Here is a 26,034-nt window from a genome sequence, read left to right as displayed (position 1 = left end):
ATCGCACTGGGGAAACCTCCTGGTGGCAGCCACGCTTTTCATAGAAATGAACGTCTTGTTCCGTTCTCCGTGGGAGCGACTGCACACCCGCGTCGTTTGATTATTGCAGAACGTCCGCCCACTCCCTGGCCCCAGGAACGCACCCTCCTCCGCGTTTCCTCGGCGACTCCATTGGCCATCCCCCTCTCCCCTTTTCCTGTCCTTCCATAGACTGTTGGACTCTCCCCCATCTCTGTAAAATAGGAAGGCGACAGGTGGGCACGGTGGCCAAGGAGGTTGGACGAATGTTTCAATTCTCAACGTGCAGGAAATCGGATTAAAGATCCTAGAGCTTACCTACGATGGTCTTGTCTTGCGATGGAAACTTCTCACAATGGCGCCAACCCCTTACCTGAACTCTCTGCCATATCAGACGGTGCTGCAATGTGCCCATGGGTGAAAGGCAGCACTCCGGTGGCCCAGCACGCACGGGCTCCAGGACCCCACACCGGTCCGTCCATTCACTAGCCGTGTGACCTCGAACCTCTCCAACCCTCGGCTTCCCCGCCTGGACTGTGGGGATCAGGGCGGCGCCTGTCCCCGGGCATTCGAGAGAACTGAATAAGCTAATGCAGCAACGTGCGGGCGTGACACCTGCCACCGCTGAGTATTCAAACTAAGTTCATCTTTTGGCTTCTTTTCCTACGCAGGCTTGTCCCTGTCGGAGGACAGTTTTCATTGTTATCACGCTTATTTCTTAGCATCAATAGGAGTGTCTCTGCCTTTCCAACCACCTTCTTTTTCTTTTTAAATAGAGAAAGAATTGCACTGGCCCCAGTTTCCTTTCCTGTCCAGGTTAGCATCATTAACTCCTTTTTCCGGGTGGTACGATGTTCACGTCTCTTACCTGGTTGCTTGCCCAGGAAATTGCTCTCATTTTTTTAGTGTGGGAATTTAAAGTCAAGCACAGGACTTGTAGCGCTGTTCTGATTCTCACTGTATAGTGGCTTTTTCTTATGCATGTGCATACATGAGCTCGCGGACACGTGCGCACGCAGCCCTCCCTCAAACCACCCCCCCCCCCACACACACACACACAGAGACCTGTGACTCCATTTGGTGAATTACAAGTCAGCTCTCGAGGAGGGACGCTTAGGAGATGCCATATCCTAATTCAAAAATGTAAAACCTAAGAAGTAAAAAAGAAGTGGCCATGGCCTCCGTCCCCTCAGCATCAACTTCTCGGTGACTTGGGGGTGACACCCATGCTGGGTAATCCCTGGATGTGCGCATCGAAATCTTCCCCTTATTTCTTTACAGAAATGGGTAGAAATGATGTTTTATCGGTAAGACATCTCTCTCCTTTTCCCTATTGATCTTCATGCTGTTTCTGAGGGAATTCTGTTTTGAATGTTACTTCTTCTAGCTTCTGAGTCCACAGCAACTGCGTCCAGATTCTCTTGAGGCTCACTGACCAGCTCATGAATAAAAGAATTAAGTAGCACCTCTTTCAATTCTAATCCCCGTAGAATAACACACAATATTTTTCTACATAGAGATGCTGCAAACGTAATAATCAACCTTAGAAACTATCACTCTAGGAAAGGTCTATAATAATAAAAGCATAATATGCTAATTAGACCAGACAAACTTCCCGACAACCTTCTGGACGAAGCCAGGGCTACAAGGGCCGAGCCCCTTATATGAATTTCGTGCATCTGGCCTCTAGTAATATAATTTTACCAAACTGCTTTCCATACTGTGTTCTATGACCCTTAAAAGAATTTGCCCTAACCGGTTTGGCTCAGTGGATAGAGCGTCGGCTTGTAGACTGAAGGGTCCCAGGTTCGATTCCGGTCAAGGGCATGTACCTTGGTTGCAGGCACATCCCCAGTAGTGGGTGTGCAGGAGGCAGCTGATAGATGTTTCTCTCTCATCGATGTTTCTAACTCTCTATCCTTCTCCCTTCCTCTCTGTAAAAAAATCAATAAAATATATTTTTTAAAAAGTATTAAATGGCCAAGAAATTTTGAAAAATGCTGTCCACTATCCTAACTCTTAGCTATTCACATCACCTTATTTAAAAAATTGGAGAATCCTGTAGTCAAGTAGCCAATTTAATCTACTGTCTCCCAGGTTCCTTGTTCATGGGACACTAATAACTTTCTAAACTGCTCTTTGGGGGACAGGCTCTTCTAATCTGTTTCTTCAGGCTGCAGATGGAAATGTCACGGAGGCAGACAGCAAGCCCAGCTAGTTGAGCTGTATTCAGTCTTCCCCTTTCCCTCTACCTACACGGTCTGATATTCCCCCAAGAAAGAAAATTCAATTGGTCTGACACGGACATTATTTGTTTGCTCAGAAATCCAACTTGAGTTGTTGCACACTAGCCAGGGCCCCTCGGAGTGAGGGGAAGTAATTGGCGGTGGTTCCCTTCTTTTCTCTGGTATTACATTTGCATTGACCGGTTTATATTTTCCCAGGTTAACACATATGTGTCATCATCCAGACAATCTCCAAAGTGCTCTAAGTGCGTTAGCTCATTCCTGACTCACAACAGCCGTATAGGAAGATGCTACTGTTCTCATGCTGTAGACGTGGAAGTGGATGACGGTGGAGGGGAAGGAACCTTGGAGGTTTACATAGCGAGTCAGGGTCAGAACCCAGCCAGGTCTTGACCCCTTCTTGCTTCTCAGGGGACCTCACTGGCTTCCTCTGGTCTCTCCTGCTTCTCTCCCTGGATCTCTGCTTGTTGTTTCTTTGCCTTCAAAGAACCTCCTCTGCCCTTGCTTTACATTTTCTGACCCCACCCCCCGCCTCTTCTCCATCTACAGGCGTTTTTTACTTTCTTGATATTCCGATCCATACCTGGGTTTTAGTTCTTAGTATTATTGGTTCAACAGTAATCTACCAGTTACAGCCTGAATTTTTCTAATGAATCCAGACAATTTTTCCAGCTGTGCAAATCTCAAAGTCAACACCCTGGATACCGAAGTCATCCTTCTGTCTGCTCTCAGTGGAAATTCTGCTCATTTTCAAGACCGCTCTTCAATGTCAGCTCCTCTGCGGGGCCTACCAGGCTCTCCCATGCCACATCAACTGCTCTTTCCTCTCTGGAGTCTTGGCAATGTATGGACACTTACAATTGATTATCTATCACCGAAATTCTAATAATAATGACAGTTACTCTTGATTAAGCTCGCCAGAGGCTTTTAGACTTTGGGAAGTGCTTTCTTGCATTCAATCCTCCCTTTCCCCACCCCCCTCCGCCCCCCCCCCCCCCCCCCCATTTTACAAATAAGGAGACACAAGCACAGAGAGGTTAGTTAGGTGCCTCAAGGTCCCACAGCGAATGCATGACAGAGAAAGATTTAAACTCAGCTCTGTTTGACTTCAGGAGCTAAAATGCTAGCCATTTAAGAATGGGGCCATCTATTTTCTATAAGTGTTTATGGAATTAATTATCAGGTGAACGAATAAGTGAACCGAAAGAACCCTATCATGCCCTTGTGGGTACATTGACCTCCTGTTGACGTTTCGGTGTCTCCTGGAAAGTGTGGCCTTCGCTGCTCATCGGCTCCAACGCAAGGGGCCCAGGGGACCCAGTCTCCTAAGGAAGAGACCTCCTGAGAACGTGAAGGGAACACGGTAGGAGAAAGACTCGCTTTGTTTCCCTGGCTGCTCATGGCCCCTCGAGCCACCTGGAGATGACACACTGTCCGGCTGGTTTTCACAGGCCTCCCCAAGTGGCATTCCTGGCCTCGGCGACCGGACCCCCAACCTTCCAGATGCGGAGCCTGTCGGCCCAATAGGAGAGGACCTTCCTTGCAGAGCCTAGGTGCGTGAACCAGCCCGTGGGCCCGATCTAGAAAGCCCCGAACGCCAAACTATCCACGCAACCACCGGCCTGCAGTCTCTTATCGGAAGCTCATGAGGCCAGATAGGCCCTGGAATTCAAAAGCTTTAGCATTTTGAAGGGTCATGCAGGTGCCTACCTTCCATGGCAGCAACACCCACAGCTGAACAGCAGGTAGCACCACTCAAACCAAATCCCAGTCTCTTTCCCAACTTACTGACATGATCGTGGGCAAGCTCTTCATGTGTGAGTTTTTCCCAAAAACTTTAGATACAGTTTATTTAGATATCATTTCCACGAAATACACCCGAGTGTTGACCTCATCGGGTTGTCATAAAGTGAAACAAATTCATGCACGTGAGGCATCTGGAAGAGTGGCAGGTACACAGTCAGCGCGCAATACACTCCGCTGCTGTTGTCACTTGAATTTCACCGAGATCCCACACAAGGACCCATCCCAGTCTGGTCAGTAGTGTCTCCCTTTGGCGACAGCTCTATGGGGGAGATAAAGTGTGTCCACTTGTCAGTTGCTCCCCCACAGTGTGGAAGGACTGTTCCGGAGTCCGGACTGCCCCAGTCCTTAGGACCCGTGTAGTCTCTCCCCTGTGAGTCGGTCTCCTTGTGGAGCCAGATAATCATCAGAAGCCTGCTTGCCAAGCACGGGGTCACGAAATGTAAATGACTCGAATGCTAATAACATCGGGCAGAAACACCCTGACACACGCATCTGACCACAGGCCAGCCTCCCCAGCATCAGCGGCACAGAGGTCAAGGTGGGAGGTTCCCCATCCCTCTTCCTGAGACACTGCTAGGCCACCCTGCCACCACGTGCCTCAGGACGCCCCTCTTCCGACTATTCATCACACATGTCAATCAATCCGCTAAGGCCACCTCTGTTGTTTGTCATGTACACTCAGGCCCCAGAGCCCTTCTGTTGGCATAAGGTGGCTTTAGCCATCTCGGATAAGATCCCCTGTATGATGATGCCACAGCGCAATGCTGTGAAGGCGGTCTTTCCTTCACCTTCACGTTCCTGGAAGACGGCTCTGTACAGCCCTTTGGACCAGGGACCAGGGCTGGGAGGGCGTCAGAAGTAATGGCAACAGAACACACCCGTGTTCTTACTCATCACCCGAGTCTTCATTGGCTGGGCTTTTGCAGGTAGGGCTCCTGGTGGCCGCAGTCTGGTCACTTATTCGATGGGCCTTTTTCAAACCATCTGTCCCGTGGCTTAGGGGCGCTGTCACTGGTGTGAGATAGGATCTCACTCATTGACTCCTCCCCCACCCCGAAGAAGCCCACTTTCAAGAAATGAACTGTATTCCTATCTCAGTTCCTTCAACGTTTAAAAGATTCCTCGTGACTTGCTCGAAGCTCTTTTAATAGATGCAATGGGTTTATCAAATTCTTCACCAGTTGTCTGTGGGGAACCAAAACCCAGGTGTTTGGACATTAAATAAGAAACATGAGGGAAAGAAGAACATTTGAAACTACACCAGTAGACATCCCTTGGCAGTCAGCTGTTCTCAGCTTCAAAAAGCTCTTTTCCAACCAGCAGTCGAAAAAAATCTTTTCGAAGCAATTCCCATTTGACAGCAATGGAGGAGGACGCGCTCACCTGGTGCCATCTCACCAAAAGGCCAGCCGCAGCGTGAGGAAGAGCCTGAATTTTAAGCATCCAAATGTCAGCTGATGGAAAACAGGATCGAATGATAGCCTGGCTTAGGGGGTTTGTCGCTGCAGCGAGCACGGCTCTCTGCGCGGGGCTCCCCGAAGGAACGGAGACAGTTTTGCATGAGTCTGAGGTGCTTTACTGCAGCAAGGGTTTCATCAGTCTTGGGGATTGGCTCTCCATGGCGGGGGGCCCGCGCACCCTGAGAACTGAGAACTTCGCTTTGCATTATGCATGGCCCTCTAGCTCCCCGTGAGTTTGCAAGCGCATGAGCCGTCTCTTCCTGCCGCCCAACTTCCATTCTCTCTGACGGATTACAAAAGGCAAGCAGCCTCCCCCAGTGGAGCAGGGCTTTCAATCACAATCACGGGGAAATTTGGAGCCTCCCGCCATTGATACTAAAATGATGATGCGGCCATCATTCCTCACTCAACAGGGGATTTGCAAAGGAAAGAAAATTTCAGTACCAAGTCACTGTCGCTTGTGGCAAGGCAGCTTACAGAGCGTGGGGTCAGGAGTTCAGCTCCCCTCTGCAGAGAGCGTGTGCAGCTTGAGCTGCTGCACGGACAGCGCTGAAACGTGGCGATGGAAATTGAGGTCTCCGGTTTGGGTTGATCAGTGATCAGTAATTGAGCTGAAGCCCCATAAACTCTGTTCATTTAAAATGGAAAGATTCTGGCCCAGCCAGCATGCATCAGTAGTTGACTGTGGACCTATGAACCAGGAGGTCATGGTTCAATTCCCGGTCAGGGCACAGGCCCGGATTGTAGGCTCAATCCCCAGTGTGGGGCGTGCAGGAGGCAGCCGATCAATGGTTCTCTCTCACCATGGATGTTTCTATCTCTCTCTCTCCCTTCCTCTCTGAAATCAATAAAAATATATTTTAAAAATAAAGATAAATGAAATCTAGAGAATTTTAATGTATCTAATAATGGAACGTAGGATCTCATTCCTTCCAAGGTGTTCACAAGGAATGGCAAGCTTTTATTTCTCCTTCTCCCCTCCCTTTGAAGAAATAAGAAAACAGCTCTTGGTTTTAAAGAAAACAAAGCTAGAAATCTACAGGGATCAATTAAAATAAGCAGAGGGCAGTCGTTCCAAAAAATAAATACTAAAATAGAAGTTTAATGATTCCTACAATTACCACCTGCTCGTACACTTCACGATGTAACCAGCATGTCCGAACAGCTCATTAACAGCTGCCTTGTATGGACTATGTACCGTGTGTCAGACACTTTTATGGATTATCCCATTCAACGCGCACAGCAGCCCTTTGCGGTAGACATCATTAGCCCCTCTCCAGTGGGGAAACGGGTAGAGCTGGGGAGCTTGCCCGCAGTCACCCAGCTCATCGGGGGCAGAGCAGGGCTGTCCCTCAGTGCAATCTGACTTCCATCTCATGCTCTCAGCCCGAATTTAGTGGAGAAGATATGAATCTCTGACTGTTAATTGGCGATAGTTATCATGGGGTTGCTTGTTTGATGAACCAACTGCATCAATAATCGTCATCATAGCAAGGATGGAGCTAGCACGTACTACCTGCCAAGCCATGTTTTGAGTGCTCTGCATGTCAATTTCTGTCATCTTTGCAAACACGATGAGGCAGGAAACCGAGCCTCCTGGAGCCTAAGCAACTTACCCCAAGGTCACACAGGCAGCAAGTGCAAGAGCAAGGCTCCCAACCCGGACAGCTGGTGCCTCTGCTCTTGGCCAGGAGTCTTCTTTTTTTTTTTTTTTGTTAATATATTTGTATTGATTTCAGAGAGGGAGGGAGAGGGAGAGATAGAAACATCAATGATGAGAGAGAATCATGGATCAGCTGCCTCCTGCACCACCCCCACTGGGGATCAAGCCCGCAACTGGGGCATGTGCCCTTGACCAGAGTCGAACTCAGGACCTTTAAGTCTGCAGGCTGACGCTCTATCCACTGAGCCAAACTGTCTAGGGCAGCCGTGGGCAAACTACGGCCCACGGGCCGGATCTGGCCCATTTGAAATGAATAAAACTATTGAAAAAAAAGACCGTACCCTTTTATGTAATGATGTTTACTTTGAATTTATATTAGTTCACACAAACACTCCATCCATGCTTTTGTTCCAGCCCTCCGGTCCAGTTTAAGAACCCATTGTGGCCCTCGAGTCAAAAAGTTTGCCTACCTCTGGTCTAGGGCATTGGCCAGGAGTTCTCATCTGGATGCACACTACATCCATGCCCATGGTTATTCCAAGTTCAGTGCATTCTGAAATGATTCCACCACCTTCACACACCTTGGAAAAATCTATGAAGTCCATGATCAATGGGAACAATCTAGTGTATTCTCGAATTAAGTTTCTATTACAGAGTTTAATCCACATATCTGATGAGTGAAAGAAGAACAAGAAATGATGGTTATGTGACATTAATCAAATAACAGGACAAATGATTTGCACCCACTAACACGTACTTCTCATGACACATAGAAAGAGACCTATTCCATGATGTGGGTCTATTTGCAGAGGCTTCTGCTGTGTCTGTTTAGTCCTCTGTGCCCAGAACAGAAGCCTAGTTTTGAATGTTTTGAACCACATACAAATGTCCGTTCACCTTATAGGCCAGTGGTTCTCAACCGTGGCTGCACATTAGAATCACCTGGGAATCTTTTTAAAATCCTGATTTCTGGGCCTCATCCTCCGGAAATTCTGTTTCTTTGTTATGGGGTGAGGCCACAACATTAGTAACAAAGAAACAGAATTTCCGGAGGATGAGGCCCAGAAATCAGGATTTTAAAAAGATTCCCAGGTGCTTCTAATGTGCAGCCAAGGTTGAGAACCACTGTTAGAGGCAAACACAACAGGGTTGATATGAAACTGCCTTGAGCCAGCTGTGCAAGTCAAGCCTTGACTTCCTAACGGGGATGAGTTCTGGAGTTCTACCACGAAAGCAACATGGCTTCCGCGGAGGGCTAGATACGCTGCTTTCTCTGTGCTGATGTCCTCGTGATCAGAATGTCATCGCGTTATGTTTCTGAGATTTTTATATTGAGTTCACGACGCCGTGTACTAATACATGTCTAACAGCATTTCTTTCTCTTTTTTCTTTTTCCCTAGGCATCCCCAGTATTTCCAGCATTGGTAGTAAGTAAAAAAAAAATCACCAAGCAGTCGAGGCTCGCTTCGCTTTGTTGTTCCGCTCCTCAGATCCACTTTCCCCGCCTCCATTTCTGACACGAGTATTTTCTTGGTGGAGTGAATTGTTGGGTTTGTTCTCGGCCCAGATGGGATGCGATCACGGGTGAAATGGTTACCTGGTAGGGCCTGTGGATCAGGCACAGCCCAGCTGTCCTTCATTTTGATCAATGAGGGCCCGCTTCACAGAGGTGCCATTACTTAAGTCCCCTTAGTGGTCGGCAAACTCATTAGCCAACAGAGCCAAACATCAACAGTACAACGATTGAAATTTCTTTTGAGAGCCCAATTTTTTCAACTTAAACGATATAGGTAGGTACATTGTTATTAACTTCATTAGGGTACGCCTAAGGCTTAGGAAGAGCCACACTCAAGGGGCCAAAGAGCCGCATGTGGCTCGTGAGCCGCAGTTTGCCGACCACTGCTAGCTCATTGAGCGAAAAGAGGAGCAGTCCTATTTACCCAAACTTAGTAACCAACAACCCAATTGAACGCTCTCCCCTGGACGGGGTACGGTTTCCACCGTCATTTAGGAAATCAGAGAACAGACGCCAGTGGGCGCTTGCGTGTTCCTTAGAATCCAGGGAGAATCCCACGAAGCCGGGGGAGGGATTGTGTTATCTCAGCAGCGTCAGTCAGTCGTGGTGAAGGCCTGAAAGGAGCAGGTTTCTGATCCTGATCCGTCTTTCTGGAGGAATGGAGGGGCAAACGAATCGGTCTGTCTGTCCCTCCTAAAATACCAAGAGCCAGGTTTTCCTGATCACTTAGTTTTAAGTTTGCTAGAGAAGAGGGATTAAAAATATATATATATATATATACATGCAGCATGGAGGAGTCAGGCTACTAGGAATTTCCGCGGGAAATCTTTTCGTGGAAATATTAGTAATGGAAAGGAAAATGCCCTTCGACCCTCTGGGGAAGTCAGGCCCAGTGCCCCTGCAAAGAGCCCTTCCCAGCTGTCCCGGGAGAATGGCCTGGAGCTTCCTCGTTGTACAAAACCAAGGACCCCTGACATGAGCCTGAAAAGCTGATAAGGCCCCAGAACTTTGCAGAATTGCACCCATTTTTACACATCGCACCCTTTCTGGTGGCTCCAACCTCTGGCTGCGGAGTAACGAAAGGGAAAGCAAGCCGGGAGGAAGGCGAGGCTCCACACTGGGAGCAGGAGAGGAATGCTCAGTGGTCTCCCCTCCCTGGCCTCGGGCGGTGCGGGGTGATCGCAGGGTGACAGCTGAAGCGAGACCAGCCCCCATCTCCGATCATTTAGGGAAAACGCTTCCCGAGCCTTGTAAGTGCCAGCCAGGTGTTCCCACTCACAAAGCAACTAGTTCACCCAGCCTGGGACCGCCCGGATGCGGATTGGTTAAGGCTGGCCGGGGCTGGGGGCCGGCCGGTGCTGAGATAATTGGTGGCTCCGTAAACAGCGGGCGTGCTCTCAGCCACGTGGAGGCCCGCCAGAGCCATGAGCCACGCCGTGGCCTCCCCGCGGCCTCCCCCCCGCGGCCTCCTCCCCGCGGCCTCCCCCCCCCCGTGGCCTCGCTGCTGGGAGAGCCAGCGCTGCCGCTTGCAGATGAGCAGGACACGACCCAGATGCAGGCCTGAGGTACAGTGGCATGGACGAGCCTGGGGGCTGGATGATTGGCCTGTAGTGCAGCAGAAACGTATGTGCTTCCCCACGGTTTGGTTGATGAAACCAGATCACGGAGTTCTAGTATATTCTCCGATTTCTAGCCAAATTTCCCTTTTCAGCTTCTACCTAATTCTCTACCTACTGAAATATCTAGGAAATGGCTCCATGGATGGTAGAGAATTGTCGTGTATTACATTCCTAGGTCCTTTATGTCTTTGGAATTCCTACTCATCTCCCAGCCTCGCTTATGTCTTTTGCCATAAAGTCTGTGAATAGTAGCAGCCAGTCTTCGGCTTGCCCTGTTGCTGGCACTGCCCATGGCGCCTTTTGGAGGGGGGCCACTTCAGATGTGCAGGACCTGCAGCGCTCAGAGGCTGACTTTTCTGCCTCACTGTAGACACCCCCACAACTTGCTCCTTTCAGGCCTTGCGGGTCGCATTTGCACGTGCATTTGAGAGCAGACAGGGAACCCCGGGAAGCAAGCGGAGGCAGATGGCTGAGGCCGCTGTGGCCATCGGCCTGCCTGGCGTTTCAGAAATGGACGGATGGAAAGTGGTTCTCGGGTGCTGGGCGTGTTTCTGTGTGGGGCGTGTCGGGCGTGCTGCATGGGTCTCTCACTGTACTGCTCACGGGACATCTCATCCTGCCGCCTCCACCTCATGCCTCATCTCCGAGCATCAGCAGATGTTGACCTTTTACACACCCAGTCGGGAAACCCCAGTTCTGCGGGGCTTTGTTTTTATTTTGAAATCACTGGTGACCCGCAAGGATGCTGCGTTGTGCCTTGGGGAAATGTGTTCGGCTTTATTATTTATTAGGAAAATTTAGCTCCTGCATCCCTAACCAAAGCCCTCTAGCAGATAGCGTGGTCGCCTGCGCCTGCCTTCACTGGGCCTCTGGCTGTTCTTCGTGGAGTGCCGTGGGTGTTTCCTTAGATTTTTTCCCAGAAAACAGGACGTAAGAGCTTCCTGGGGTCACCCAACATCACGCAGGACTAGCTTGCTTGTTGCCTGGCCTTCAGGTCCAGAGATGTGCGATAAAACCATCAGACATGACTGTATCTCTAGGCTGCTTTAATGCCATTCACGCGGTTCCTTTGTGGGCGCATAAGGCACTCTGCCCGGTTCCTTTCCTCAGGAATTCATGATAGATGACTCGCTGCCCATTCCAGAGGGCCCAGGAAGGGTGGTTCTAAGGTACAAACCGTGGCCAGGGCTGTTCCCTGTATCCCACAGAAGGAATCAATGAACATAGTTCCACCAAGTGTATATATAGAAAGCTGCCCGTACAACAGGTGTAGCACTTAGGAGACCCATCATCAAAGTGCATCTCAAGGAAAACGAATGATGTCTATTATCGACGTAAATTATTAACGTATGTAACCGTAAGTTCGCATACATACAAGGGCTAAAGATTTTGGAGCCCTGATAGATGTCGGTATGGATCTCAAACTGTCAACACCTGTATTAAGTTGGGTTCAAATGCATGGACAGAGTGGTCATCCTTTCCGATCATCTGCTAGAAGTTTTTGATACAAATTTCCCATTAAGGTCATTGGTACCTGCTGTTGTCTCTCCATAAGGAAGTAGGTTGTCCACTCATCCCCAAAGGTCCTGGATTTCTGAAAACTCAGTCATTTCTGTGTGCTTTGGCCACTGCTGAAAAAACACTGGTGATGTTGTCAGCAATGAATGAATCCCGAAAGAGGTCATCCCTAGGAGCCCTGGCTACCTGCTGGGGTAGTAGTAATTCATTCAGGTTTTTCTTTTTTCTCTTCATGTATTTACGCCCTTATAAGCAAACTCACGATTTATTCAAGTGAACATTTGTTGATGCTGTTGATCCAAATTAATAGTTGGTTTGGTGTGGGCGTCTTTGTTAAGGTGGCAAGCTAATTGTTACCTCCTAACGTATATTATCTGATCCTTCATCCTGAAAAGCAAGTGAATTCGCTAATTATGTCTTTATAACAGTATCTTATAAAGAACATAATTAGAACCGCAAGCATTGGCCTAATGTGCAGATAGGTTTGTGTGGGTGATTATCGCTTTAAAAAGGGATGAGTCGGAGGTTAAAGGTAGGCCATCCGTTGAAATGAAAGATCACGTCCGAAAACACCATTTCAGAAAACTTAGAATTTTTTTTTAATAAATCCAAATATTTCTTTGCAAAGGAACAAAAGAGAGAGGAACATTCTGTGAACCCTAGTAAACATGATTTCCTTAAATGACTTTCAGATGATTGGCATAAAAAGCATAGGCCAGTGGTTCTCCACCGTGGCCGCACATTAGAATCACCTGGGAATCTTTTTAAAATCCTGATTTCTGGGGCCCCACCCCATAACAAAGAAACAGAATTTCCGGAGGATGAGGCCCAGGAATCAGGATTTCAGAAAGATTCCCTGGTGATTCTAATGTGCAGCCAAGGTTGAGAACCACTGGCCTAGACCATGCATAGGTGGAGGTGTTTGGCCATCCCCTCCTCTCCAACTCGCTCAATTCGAGACGACCCTTCACATAAGGGAAATAATTCCGTTTTCCTGTTTGCTCTTACCATGAGCAGGGCCTTCGTCACAGAGTTAAAGGTCCACCTCTAATTTGATGTAATTGGCAGGACGAGGAAACCAGGGCAGTGTTACCTGCAGGGGTCCAGCAGCCTGTTGGGAAAGCCCAGGCGTGTTTTCATGCTGGAAGACATTAGAGCTGGAGACCTCGTCAAAGTTGTTCTCCAGGCGGCATCCAGATATTCCTGTTCGCGACCGATTTACGGAGGAAAGCTGGGTCGTGAGGAGAATCACAAGGTCAGCCATGTGCCCACCCGAGGTTATTAGCGACCGTGTTCATGCTCCTCGGGGAGCTGCCGTGTTTGCTTTCTCCCTGCGCTTTAATACTTCTAAATCCCTCCAATAAAAGTTTCATTTGAATTGCCCTTTAACTAATTAGGTTTTATATAACGAGGCGGGGGAAGGATCAGGCTAGTGTAGCTCTGCGACAAAGCTGCATTCATTTGGAACTGTTTGCTGATGTTCTAGGAGGAGAGCGGAGGGACTCGGGTCTCTCATGTCCCCAGTATCCTCATCTCAGATCCATTTCATATCTGTGTAACTAGCATCTCGCGTCCATGAAACCTTGGTGGTTACCCGAAAGTTGAATGAACATTAGGACATAGCTGCTTCCTTAATCCTGAAGACTCAATCAACTATTTCAATGAAGAAGGAGGAAGTACCCCTTCCTTAAAAAAAAAAAAAAAAAAAAATCCGAGAGGCTTCATGAATTTTATTGACTACAATTGCCCACCTTGAGCAAATTGACTGTTTCAGGCGTTCATCTCGTCCCAGGTGATGTTAGAATGCTGAGCCACTTTTTAAGTGTGAGCTGCTATCTGTACCTTATCTCCATGGAGTGGGGGAACCCGGAAATTTCTAGCTCAAACCAAGATTTGCCAAGATCTCTGAATGGTCCTGGGATGCATCTTCCGACATGGAGCTGTGAACCCCACACTCAGAGTGTGGGTGCCATTGACCTCCTGGGGTACCAGTGGCGAGCTGGCCAGTGAGCAGCTCCGCTTCCTGGGAAGCATGAGACGGAGCTGCTGCTCAGAAGGAGGGAATGTTCTACAGGACTCCATTGCCGAGGGTTGAAAGTGAGGCTCAGTGAGCGAGGGGCTCGCCCATGTAACAAGGCCAGGAAGGCCAATCTAGCTCCCACAGCTCAAGCTCATAACAGACCAAGGGGGAGAGAGAAGTCAGAGGGACATCTGGATTTATTGATTCTAACGCAGACCCCTTCCGACCCCTGGCATTGCATCTGGGGCCTCTTGGTCCCTGAACGATCCATTTCTGTGCAGGGAACTTCAATGACCTGGGAAAACACAAATCCATATTTTTTAAAAATATATTTTTATTGATTTCAGAGAGGAAGGGAGAGGGAGGGAGGGAGAGAGAGAGAGAAACATCAATGATGAGAGAGAATCATGGACTGGCTGCCTCCTGCACATCCCCTACTGGGGATCGAGCCTGCACCCGGGCATGTATCCTGACTGGGAATCGAACCATGACCTCCTGGTTCATAGGTCGACACTCAACCACTGAGCCACGCTGGCCGGGCCATATTTTCGTTACAGAAGTTACAGGGACCACGTCTGAGGAGAGGGGGTCGGGGACTGTGTTCCCTGGCACCGACTTCCCCAGCATGCTGAGGAAGAGGGAGAAGGCGTAGATGTCAGATGTATTGCAGAACACAGAACATTTCATGAAATAAGCCACGCAGATTAGAAAACATGCTTGCCCATAGCCTGTGACAGTAAAAACCTTTTTTAAAAAAAAATCAGGACAGTTGCTTACAGCAAAATAAAATTGCATGTCATCTCAAGGACAGACCCACCGCTGTCACCTGACCGCTATCCTCCCACCGATTTAACGAGGCTTGTTTCTGAGAGCAGGCAGCAGGCAGCGAAGATGGGAAGATTACCCCAGGGCCTGGGGATTTCTGCTGGAAAGCTTTAGGGCTTTGTGTGGATTCCTGTCTAGGCATCCATAATGCTGTCTCGGGGTCCCCTGAGGATCAGCCACAGTCACTACCTACCCGAGGGGCCCTGGGACTCTGCCTCCACCCGAGACACTCCCCGAAGTGGCACATTGAACGAGGGCTCACCAGCCCCCTTTCCGTGGTGGCTTTTTCTGCCCAGGGTGGCTCCCTGTGCCCGCCCCCCGCATCGTAGAACCCAAACATCACATAAAAGTTAGTGTTTTTAGGCAACTTCAGGAGCATTGTTCCAACATCATTTTACAGAGGAGGCCACTGTGGCTAAAGGTCAGCTGTGTCCCATCTCAGCTCAGTGTCCAGTTTCTAAACCAGGAGTCCTTCCATGGCACCCTGACATTGGGTTGTTGCCATCTCGTCTCATTCACCATGGAAAACGATGGAGTAGACTGTTCTAGAAAAAAACATGGGAAAGCGTGATCACAATTTACTCTGCATTTAAAGGGTGTCCACAGAGTGAGGTGAACGCTGCCTACGGTTCATGCTGAGTGAACGCCTTGTATGATAGAAGACAAGGTAATATTCTAGAGCAACCCTACTTAGCTGTCCGCTTCAAGCTTGCTTTCAGCTTGACACACTATGGACTCAGCAATAGACAGTCAGGTTTGGCAATTCTAACATCGTTCTTCCCAACTTGCAGCACAGAGAGTTTTCCTGGGGGTGCAGAGGAGAAAAAACACATCCTTCCAGAGCCCCATGCTTAGAACCAGAATCTCCGTTTTTCTGATTCATGGAAATGAACTTCGAGTGCCACAGCCAAACTGTCACATCACAGCTTCCTGAGTTCGCTCGTGAATGAAAAAGAGAAAGTAAGTCAGGCAGGATACGTGTTGATGCACAGTCTAAACCGATGTGCTTCCAAACTTGCAAGAAACTCGAAAATTAACATTTTATCTTTAAATGTTAAATATCAACTCTTTTTCGCAGTATTCCAAAAATAATTTCTATTGCTCTCTGAATAGTATTCATCGATGTGATGTTGGCCCTGGAACTGGGTTGTTCCCTACAGTAAGCTTTTTTTAACATATCAGAACCACTTGCTTTGGGAACAGCTAAAGTTGCAAAAAAATAGGAGGCACACCATTATTTTCTCAACTTCCACTCAGCAGGAACTGTTTAGGCGACAGTTATCTGATTTCTATTACAATGGCACCCACAATTAGAATAATAAGAGCTGACATTTACTGAAAGCTCACTGCAGTGACAAGCAGATATTAACTCTGTAGTCCTGACAGGGACCAGCAGGTAGCATCGTCATCCCCCTCCCACAGGTGAGAAAGCTTAGACCCAGAGAAGGTGAGGAACTTGTCCAGGTGGTAGAGCTGGGATGCAAATCGATGTGTTACCATTTTTTCCTATTTGTAATTTCTAACTCCTCGAACCAAGTGGCCCACAGGTAAAAATTCTCAGAAGCTTCATGTTATGCAAAGAACTTTTATTGGAATGGCATAGGATAATATAGACTTTGCCTCAATTATACTATTAATATAGCCTCCAAAGTGCCTAATTTTTTTACTTCTGGGAATGAAACATTCGTTAGTAATATTGATTGAATATTTTTGGATCTTAGAGTAATAATAGTAACCAGACAATAACTGGCTAATTTTAAGTTGTTTTCATTGCAATTATAAAATAAAATAAATCTTTAAAGATTAGGATGAGATAATAAATTAAAAATCTCATGACAGCCAAATAGTAAAGCATGAATGCACAGACAGTAAAATGCTATAGGGATTTAGGGGCCACAAATTTCCATTATCCTTTTTTAGGACATTTTTCCTCCTAAGGAAAAACATAGCGTAGAAATTGGTCCCAGTGGACATAGGCATAGATTAGATTAGGATTTTTGTCTGAGCGCTGATGATCTTGACTTTTCATTATTCAGGAAGGTTAGGCATCCCACATAATAAAAACTTATTTGAAAAAAAATGTCTAATTATATTCCCAGGAAATACAAGGACTATGCACTCCCCACCCCCAAGAAACTATCTTAAGTACATGACACAGAAGAAAATTATATTCTAGGTAGGAGTCAAATGGTAACTGTCTATCTTGGCAATTCCATACAGGCTAGAAACGAACAATTCAAAAGTAGAATAACCTACATTAATTTTTATACATATAGGAAGACCCTTGAGATGGAACCCTGGCATCCTAGGGGAAAATCATAAAACACGAAGAAAAGAGTATATTAAACAAGACAAACCAGTCACTGAAATTGCACAGATCACTTGTTTTTGCCTCTCCTACAGGAAAAAGAACCATGTCAACAAACTAAAATGTTCTTGATTTGATGCTAGTAATACAAATAATTTTTATTTAGAGCCATAACAATGGTTTGGAATTTTTTCTGAACAACTTCTAGAAATCATACTAATTCCTTGGAAATGCAAATTTTTCATTTTTCCAAAGTGATCGTCCCAGGCCAAGTGGACTCGAACTTTCACTCACCAAAGTGCTCAGGTGAATAGCAGCATGCCGTCAACAGCCTGCATGTTGTGCCTGCCTGTTACCAAGTGTTTCCTTAGTAACGCCCGGAGACAGATGTGGAACATTATTACATGCTTTTCCCATTCATAAAGACCGACAGCTATAGCAATGCCCGCATTAAGATTTCCTTAGCTCTTGTGTGTATCCTACACTCACAGCAACACTATGTCAGCTCTCTACCAAATATTACAAAACCAAAATTAGAGTGAACATTCCATGTCTTACAAGAACGTTACTTGCTCTCATCTAATTACAGAGGAAACAATCGGATGATACCTGTTTACAGTTGCCGAGGCACTTGCTATCAATTACTCGGTTATTAGATATTATAGAGGCCTTCTGCCAGGCTCTGCCCTTCCTCAAAGAGATCCGATCAAATTACAGGGATGAGAACTAGACCTATGAGATGTCAGCCAGCGATATGCAAACGCAGTTCTCACGTGTCAGTGAGCAGCCAGGTGCACTGACATATTCCCGATTCCTGAGGTCAGAGGTGAGAGCTCTCCTGTGGGCTCAGGAGGGGTTGGAGCTGAGCTCAGCGGATGGTAGTTCTGACTCATGAAATGACTGGTCTGATAGTAATGGCCTCGGCTCCTTAGCAAACATCCTTTCAAAGTGTCCAGTCCTGATCCTGACTCATTGTTTTTTGGGGGTTTAGGGTTTTTTTTGTGTGTGTTTTTTTTTAATTTATTGTTACTGATTTCAAAGAGAGAGGGAGAGAGAAATAGAAGCATCAGTGATGAGAGAGAATCATGGATCGGCTGCCTCCTGCGCACCCCCACAATCCAGGTATGTGCCCTGACCGGGAATTGAACTGTGACCTCCTAGTTCATAGGTCAGCGCTCAACCACTGAGCCACACCGCTGGGCCTGGGTCATTGTTTTTTATACTGGTGAATCTAAGAGAGAAATTACATCAACTCTTAAATGAGCAACGCTTACCATTATTTCTGGATTGGAACTAATAACTCCAGAAACGTATTTTGAGCTTAAAAACATCGGGAAAATATGTAGACGCACCCAAACATTCAAACTTTAAGTAAGATCAGAGGCACCTCGAACCCTTCTCCTTCAGCCACAACTTCTGGGCACCCCTCGTCCTTTCTCTGAGAAACTGCATAAGTAAAAAGAGGAAATCAATCCATTTCTTCGCAGAGATAATGGCTCACACTTAAAACATACCCCAAAGAATCTCTCAGGGAAGACGAATGCAGCCAGTTGGTATCTGTAAATATAAATTGCAGAGCCCGGGATCCTCAAGGGAGAAATGATTCCTTTCTTGTTATCTCCTGGTTCCAGGCGCCAGCTTCCTACAGGGTCTGAATTGCTGCCGTCCCCCCGTTTGCATAAGAAGATTCTGTGGCAAAAGCATATGGCCAGAGCTGGGCCAGCAGAGGGGCTCTCTATTTAATGTCCATTCAATGTTTGGGGAGTCATCAAGGGCTTGTCCTCGTGTGGTGTGGGGTTGTGTTTTGTGGACCACGTCACGGCCGAGTGGAAGGGCAGATGTGTGGCTTGTGTCTCTGTCCGTATGACTTTCTGTTTCGACCCAATGACATGAGAGCTGACAATAACGTGCCCTGATCTCTCCCCGACGCGTGCAGATCCTTCCAAGTTTAATAGGATATGGCCGAACATTTCTTCCCTTGAGGTTTCTAACCCCAAACAAGGTAGGAGCATGTCCAATTCCTACTGATAACAGTCCCTCCTGTGGAGGGGGAAACCCAGATGCTAATATTTTTAGCACTAAATATGAGCATTGTCATAAGTGCCATGTCTTTGAAAGAATCGTACTTGGAAAAATTGTTCTAATATGGAGAGTGTCCCAGAAATGCTCCAGTGAGGGGGGGGGGGGGGGGCGATGGGGTAGGAGCTGTAGGCACCGTGCTACACGGAACGGCAGGCCGTCCCAGGACCGTCCCAGGGTGCCGTGGCCGTCCCAGCGCAGGCCACCAACATGAGGCCCCCAGGCTTGTGAGTGGCTCAGGCGTCGCTCCACTGCCTGCCCTTTGCTTTTGTTCAGGAAATGGCTACATCCGTTGTCTTGAGGGTCGGGGACAATTCATGTCAAGGCCGGATGGCCACCCCTAAGGAGACCAGCTTTCTCTTACGGTTGCTCTATACTGACTTATAGAAATTTAGATCCCCCCCCCTCCACCCATCTCTCTCTCACTCTCTCTCTCTCTCTCCCCCGCCCCCATCATTGCCTCTGCTGGGCCTCCCCTCCCTCTTGTCATCTTCTGTGAATTCACAGCCACTTCTGCCGGCCTGAGAGCCACCCGTGTTCAGTCTGCCCGGAGGGCCCTCGTTATGTTCTGACTTTCAACATCAAACGTAAATACATACATAAGAGAGCCTGGCAGACGGCTGCGCGATGACACGGGAGGAAACAGAACTTTTAAAAACTGGGCCCCAAGATGCCTGAGACGCAGCGGAACGTTCCTCTCGCACTAACGTCGAGGCCGTAGCTCTCCCTAGACACAAAGAGGAGTTCACCCTGCTAGGATATGGCACTCCTGTGCCTCCTCCCTTCTCAGAAGGGAACAGGGCACGGCTGTGGTTTCCCCTTCCTTCGTCCCCTGCGGGTGCTCCTTTTAAACTCGAATGAGTACAGACCGGGGGGACGTGGGGAAAGGGAGGACCCCAAATAGCTGCTACACAAAACGGCATGTTAGCAGGCTTGGGGGCGTCCACTTGGAGGGCTGCGTCACCCGACCTTGACCCGAGTGCTGAAATGGAGACCGTCCTAGCTACAGGCATCACCAGTAAACAGAATTATAATCAAATGCCCCAGTGGATCTCCTGCGTTCAGACGTGGGAGAAATCGCGCTCCATCCCCCCGTGTTAGAGGAGCTCTGTGAGGTTCGGGCGAAGGCTAGCGGCCCTGCCCACTGAATTTCAGACTCAACAGAGGAGGCAGGTCAGGCTCTCACACTGCACCCCCCGCCCTGGTGTGGAGATGGACGGAAGCAGCATCGTTCAGGCCCCGAGACAGAGCCATGTCCTTGTTTCGCCCTGTGTCTGTGTGTCACGGGACACCAGGCTCCCAGCAGTGTCCCCGGTTCGTGCCGGCCGCCCCGCGTTAGGACGAGGGTAATGAGTTCAGGTGAATGGATCTGGGAGCAGCCCCGTGGAGTAAAGTGCTGGGACGTGAGATTTCAGCTAAGGGTGCGCTTCCCGGCGGAGGCCAGTTCTGTGCAGCCGAGATTAATCTTGTCAACACCCACAGGGAGCATCCAGCTCTATGCTGCTGGGGCTGTTTCCACAGCAATAACTCCCCACGAATAATCGGAAAAGAAACGGCGGGCAAACCTAGAGCAAAACGCCTGCCGTTAGCGATGGGTCTCATGACAAAGGTAATCCACGTTGGGAAGGAGGCTCCGTTTTTGCAAGGCGGACAGGTTCAAGGTGACCCTGAGAGCCAGGTCCAGGTGCTACTGAATGGTGGACGTGGTCACAATGGGCTGTGATGTCAGTTCAACAGAGGTCATCTGCCCAGTGTCTGGGTAGCCTGTGGTCCCACAGAGAGAATGACATGGCGAACAGAGGCAACGATACAGCTGATTAACTCAGCAATGCAAACTACTGTTTTAAGAGAGGGACCCCGGGGAGTCCCACAGCAGCCCTATTGCTCCTAGACCCGTAGTCAGCAAACTGCGGCTCGCGAGCCACATGCAGCTTTTTGGCCCCTTGAGTGTGGCTCTTCCTAAGCCTTAGGAGTACCCTAATTAAGTTAATAACAATGTACCTACCTATATAGTTTAAGTTTAAAAAATTTGGCTCTCAAAAGAAATTTCAATCGTTGCACTGTTGATATTTGGCTCTGTTGACTAATGAGTTTGCCGACCACTATCCTAGACTGATCTTTGCATCACGGGATTCTTTTTTTTTTTTTTTAATATATTTTATTGATTTTTTTACAGAGAGGAAGGGAGAGGGATAGAGAGTTAGAAACATCGATGAGAGAGAAACATCGATCAGATGCCTCCTGCACACTCCCTACTGGGGATGTGTCCGCAACCAAGGTACATGCCCTTGACCAGAATCGAACCTGGGACCCTTCAGTCCGCAGGCTGCCGCTCTATCCACTGAGCCAAACTGGTCAGGGCCATAACGGGATTCTTGATGGGAGTGGTAGTTACTCTTGCCCCTAAAAAGAAAGCCTCTAGAAAGAAAGCCTTATTTCGGACAGGGTTAGGCCATCTTCAGCCACAGATAAGACTCCCCTCCGTGAGGAAACAGGCTCCCGGGAAGGACACACACGAGGAGCCGCCATGTACTAGTAGGGCTCCTCCCCCGTGGGTTGGTGATAAGTGGCTGCCGTGGGAACATTGCGAGATGGTTTCTAATGTGCTGTTCATTCTTTTGAACCCGTCCAGTGGCTCCCAAAGTAGCTTTGTCAACAGTTCCTTCCGTTCAAGTTGCAAACCACAAGAGAGGTAGGAGTTCTGGGATTCATACAGTGGTCCCCTGCACTGTGTGTTGTGAAACCTTGTCCTGTATGAATCGGGAATATCTGTGGGGTGTACCCATCAGCTTATTGGTGAGGCATGTGGCCTGACACCGAGCCATGCATCCCCTCGTCCTGGGAATGTCACCTGTAAGAGGGAGGGGGGAAAAGCTTCACTCAGAAAGTTGCTGCAAACCAACAGCGCTGCAACTTCGTTTTCCGAAAGATCCGTGTGTGACTAAGAATCAGCAGCTTAGGTTCCCGTGTAGCATGAGCATATGAACACTGTTGTCCATTTGCACTGAAAACACGGAAACCCACGCGGTGTGAGTTTCGAGGATGCCCTTCATGAAAACAGAAGGGCAGGGGCTGTATGCGGTGCCCACTTGACGTTGTAACAAATGACACCCCTTGGGGTTTCTGCTTCCAAACCTTAGTTGGAATGAATTTGAACCAATACGAGGGACGCTCGACACTGGGCGTAAGCCATGACCATGACCCGAGAAGAACAGTCAGGCCACAGTCTTTAAGTGGGAGTCAGCAGCGTCTCCTCTGGGACTCATGAATGGCCCGTTCCAGGTGGCATCTGTCAGTCACAGAATGGAGATTTTTTTTCCCAGGAAACCTAGACTCCTATTCTTAGTTCGCCTTTTTCCTTCAAACGTCCCCTGTGACAGGTGTGTCTTGTCTTCCACCCTTGACTGCTGGGCATATGTTTTTCTTTTCTGAAGTGAACGCCTCTTACCCATGAATAGATGGATTAGCTACATCCAGTTTGGGTGTGGCCCCACCTGGTGAAAGTGGCCACAGTAGCTTCCCCGTTCCTTAGCGAATGTAGCCAAACCCTCTCCCCGAGTTTAATCAACGCCCAGCCGGTCCTCCTGAGGCCCCTGGAGAAAGGGGGAAGCTGGTCAGAACATGGGGAGAGCAGACACGGAAGGATTGACGCCACGCCTTACGCCCCCCGCCCCCCCTCCCCCATGTACTTTCACGCAGCTTTTGAGGGCTTCCAAATGGATTGGAAACCCAGGGAATCTAACTCCTTCAGGAGCTTAGCAGGCTGGGTTATCACACCTGTGTGTGTGTGTGTGTGTGTACGCGTGTGCATGTCACAGTGTCATGGGCAGTCGTGAGGCCACGCGCCTGAATTGGACCTGCGTAGACCCACGGTCAGCTGCCTGCTAAACTAATCGCTAACTCAGCTATATCTTCCCGGGCGGCCGTCGTTTTTCTAAACTCTCTAATGTATCGGATATAGCCAGACTCCTAGGGAATCCGAATGGTGCGGATACATACAGACCAGAAATGTTGTCCGTTAAATCCAAAGTCTGTTAAATTGAGGTCTGCAAAATCAGGGGTTCACAGTGTTTGGGGAAGGTTAGCATGTAGATGGTGTATGAAGTCATGAAGCTGGATTACAGAACAGAAACAGCCCTCGCCGGTGTTGCTCAGTGGATAGAGCATCAGCCTAAGAACTGCAAGGCCCCAGGTTCCATTCCAGACGAGGACTTGTACCTCAGTGGCAGGCTTGATCCCTGGCCCTGGTTGGGATGAGACAGGAGGCAACCAATCAATGTGTCTCTCTCACATCCATGCTTCTCTCTTTCTGTCTCTCTCCCTTCCACTCTCTCTAAAACTCAGTGGAAAAATATATCCTCGGGGGCTGATTAACAAGCAGAACAAAAACAACCCTGGCTCGAGGGTGAGCCTGAAGAGCAAAGAGGGCCAGTGACTGCGCCCTGAGACGTGGGAGGAGACGGGCAGAAAGGGAGGGGAAACAATGGGGGGTGCAAAGGCGGAGAACAGAGAGAGAAGCCCCCTGCTCAGGGAGGGTTGCCAGGCAGCTCCGAGGACCCATGAAGACTGATGGTCATGAACTTAAAGTGAGACTTTATCCCAAACGGTTGGATAAAATCCCCACAGTCAGCTGTTAGGTGTATAGGCACGGAGAGCTAGAGAGTTGGACATAACCAGGACCCGACTTGCCCAGGAGAGGATGATTGGGGGGTGGGGAGGAGGGAGGGCACAGGAGACAGGGGAGTGAGAATATGTGAAAGGAAGTAATTACCAGGATGGACCATGGGCTCCATTCTTGTGGAAAGGGAAGTGGGGAGATGGTAGGTCCGTGAACTGGACGATCAAAGAGTCATTGAGCTATTCCTTCAGGATCTTAAGATGCTAAAGCCTCTCGGACGAGATCAGGAATGATCATTCGTGGATTCCGTGCCCATCTTGGGAAGACTCATTGCTGGGGAGTGGTGAATTCACAGAATACTGAAAGCGAACACGGCAGTTTCAGAATTACATGTGCAACGTCTTGCGTTTATCTAGTGTCCTCATGTTTTTCAAATCGCTTTTCAAGGTCTTTTTCTCATTTTACATTCTCAAGCTTACATCACAGCCAAGCAAGGCAACTTATCAAAGTCTGGGGAGAGTCTTAGAAGTGTTAAAAGAATCAAGTGTCCACTAGCCCGTTTCCTAGATGGTAAGGCATGTAAAAGATTCCCTTAGCTTCTGAATAAGTTTATAATGTTGGGTGTTGAGCTTCGTAGGATTTCGTGTATCGCTATATAATTACTTATATCATTTATTCTCATCAAAAGTAATGTATTCGCTTTCAAAAGAGGATCTGGAAACAAATAGTGTCATCCCAGAAATGTGTAGCATTCCTTAAATGCAAAAAATCAGTGCCAGTCACGTTTGACATATCTCCGGACATTCGTGGACTGGGTTCGAGAGTGTGGAACTCGGAAATCTACATTTTTTTCTTGGATAAACTTTGCCAGATGGAGCTCAGATGTGGTCTGGCCATGGGGCAGATGTTACCGAACCCTCAACACCCACAAAGGAACCAGGTCATGAAACTTGCCCAACTTCCTGCCTCTGTACACATGACTTCTTTCCCCTGAAACGCTCATTCCCTCCTTTTTTTCCTTTTTTTTTTTTTTTTTTTTTAATACACTCGACCTCCCCTCTAGAGGTTTCATATTAAGTCCAGTGTGAAGTCAGTTTTCCTAACTCCTCTGGAGTCTCTGCGTTTCTCCGGAGGCCGCGTGTGGCACCGTGGGTGTTCTGACCCCAGCTATTCTGTGTTCTATCTGAGCACCGGCTTGTCTTGCCCACTAAAGTAGCTTCTTAACAACAGGGACTCCTGTGTCGTTCCGAAAGCTCCTGGGATGAATGTATGCCTTCAAGGATGCTTTTGACACAAGCTGTTACATTAGGTGCACCGAGGACCAACCTGGGGTAAGGACCAGGGAGGACAGCGCTGAGGACCCCTGCCGGGAGGGGCAGCCCACTCCTCAGGAGGCCAGGCAGCTGGAAGAAGTCCTTTAGAACGAGATGTCAGACTTGGGTCTCCTCCCTGCTACCACCTCTCTGAGGCGTCTCCAGACCAAAAAGATTCTCCCTGTTTCAAACCCTCAACCAAGGAACATTTTCGAGGCCTTTTAGGTTCCCGTGGGAGTCAGAAATGCCACCGCAAGGAAACTGTACCTCAGGGAGATAGTGTATTGGGGCGAAGTGCTTTTGTTTCCTAGGAGAATTTCATTTGGTGACCTGTAATTCTAGCGTTATCTTTTTAATGTGTCATTCCCTAAAACTACTAAACTTACCCAAGTACCTTCTTCCCCCACCTCCCACATTGGAGTCCCAAGGTTCCCTGTCCTCTCCTCACTCTGGGTCCCCGATCCCCATCTCCATCCCCACCCAGCACACCTGCAGGGACACAGACAGCCTTCCATCAGGAAGCGGCTCACCCTCAGGAGCCTCCCCTCCTTCTTGCCTCTGGAGTCCCCACGATGCTGATCCTGTTCCTTCACCATTTCCAGTGTCCTCCTCTGCCTCGGTCCGAATTTTCTGTCATTCTGTCAGAACCGTGACCTCAGCTCTCTGCTGTAGGAACTGGCGCTCCACTGCATAAATCCATAGCATTCCGATGGGTAAAGCATGTTAATTCTTTAAAAAAAGAAGGCTAGTCTTCTCCCTTCTTCCTTATTTATTTGTGATGATGCTTATTCATTTTTATTTTGATCATCAAAGGCAATACTTCCAAAATTTTATCTAGGCCAAAAGCTTCACTCAGCACCTCCCATAGTACCTGGCACATGGTAGACAAACCCAAAAGGTATTGACTGAGTACATGAAAGAATGGATGGATGGACGGGCTCAAATAGGGACTGTCTTTGGCTTCCCGATGAGATGACATAAAAGCCAGGCAGTAGTCCAAGGAGTGTTTTTAGGTAAACGAGGTT

General features: G+C 48.4%; 1 protein-coding gene across 5 annotated transcripts in view; it reads left to right on the top strand.

Annotated features, from left to right (window-relative positions):
• The window catches only part of NTNG1 (netrin G1), a 222,192-nt gene that overhangs the window by 156,132 nt on the left and 40,026 nt on the right, over positions 1 to 26,034 (top strand). For 3 of the 5 annotated variants that reach the window (XM_036344264.1, XM_036344260.1, XM_036344263.1), the window contains exon 5: positions 8,594 to 8,620. In XM_036344264.1, coding sequence (XP_036200157.1) covers positions 8,594 to 8,620 — 27 coding nt within the window. Of the gene's footprint in view, positions 1 to 8,593; positions 8,621 to 18,935; positions 19,002 to 21,710; positions 21,771 to 26,034 lie in introns of all 5 variants that reach the window. The other 2 variants (XM_036344261.1, XM_036344262.1) reach the window with 2 other exon arrangements.

This window comes from Myotis myotis, unplaced genomic scaffold (genome assembly GCF_014108235.1).
Source record: "Myotis myotis isolate mMyoMyo1 unplaced genomic scaffold, mMyoMyo1.p scaffold_m19_p_18, whole genome shotgun sequence".
Taxonomy (NCBI): domain Eukaryota; kingdom Metazoa; phylum Chordata; class Mammalia; order Chiroptera; family Vespertilionidae; genus Myotis; species Myotis myotis.
The sequence above is the reverse complement of the archived record's forward strand: the minus strand, read 5'-3'. Positions and strand labels throughout refer to the sequence as shown.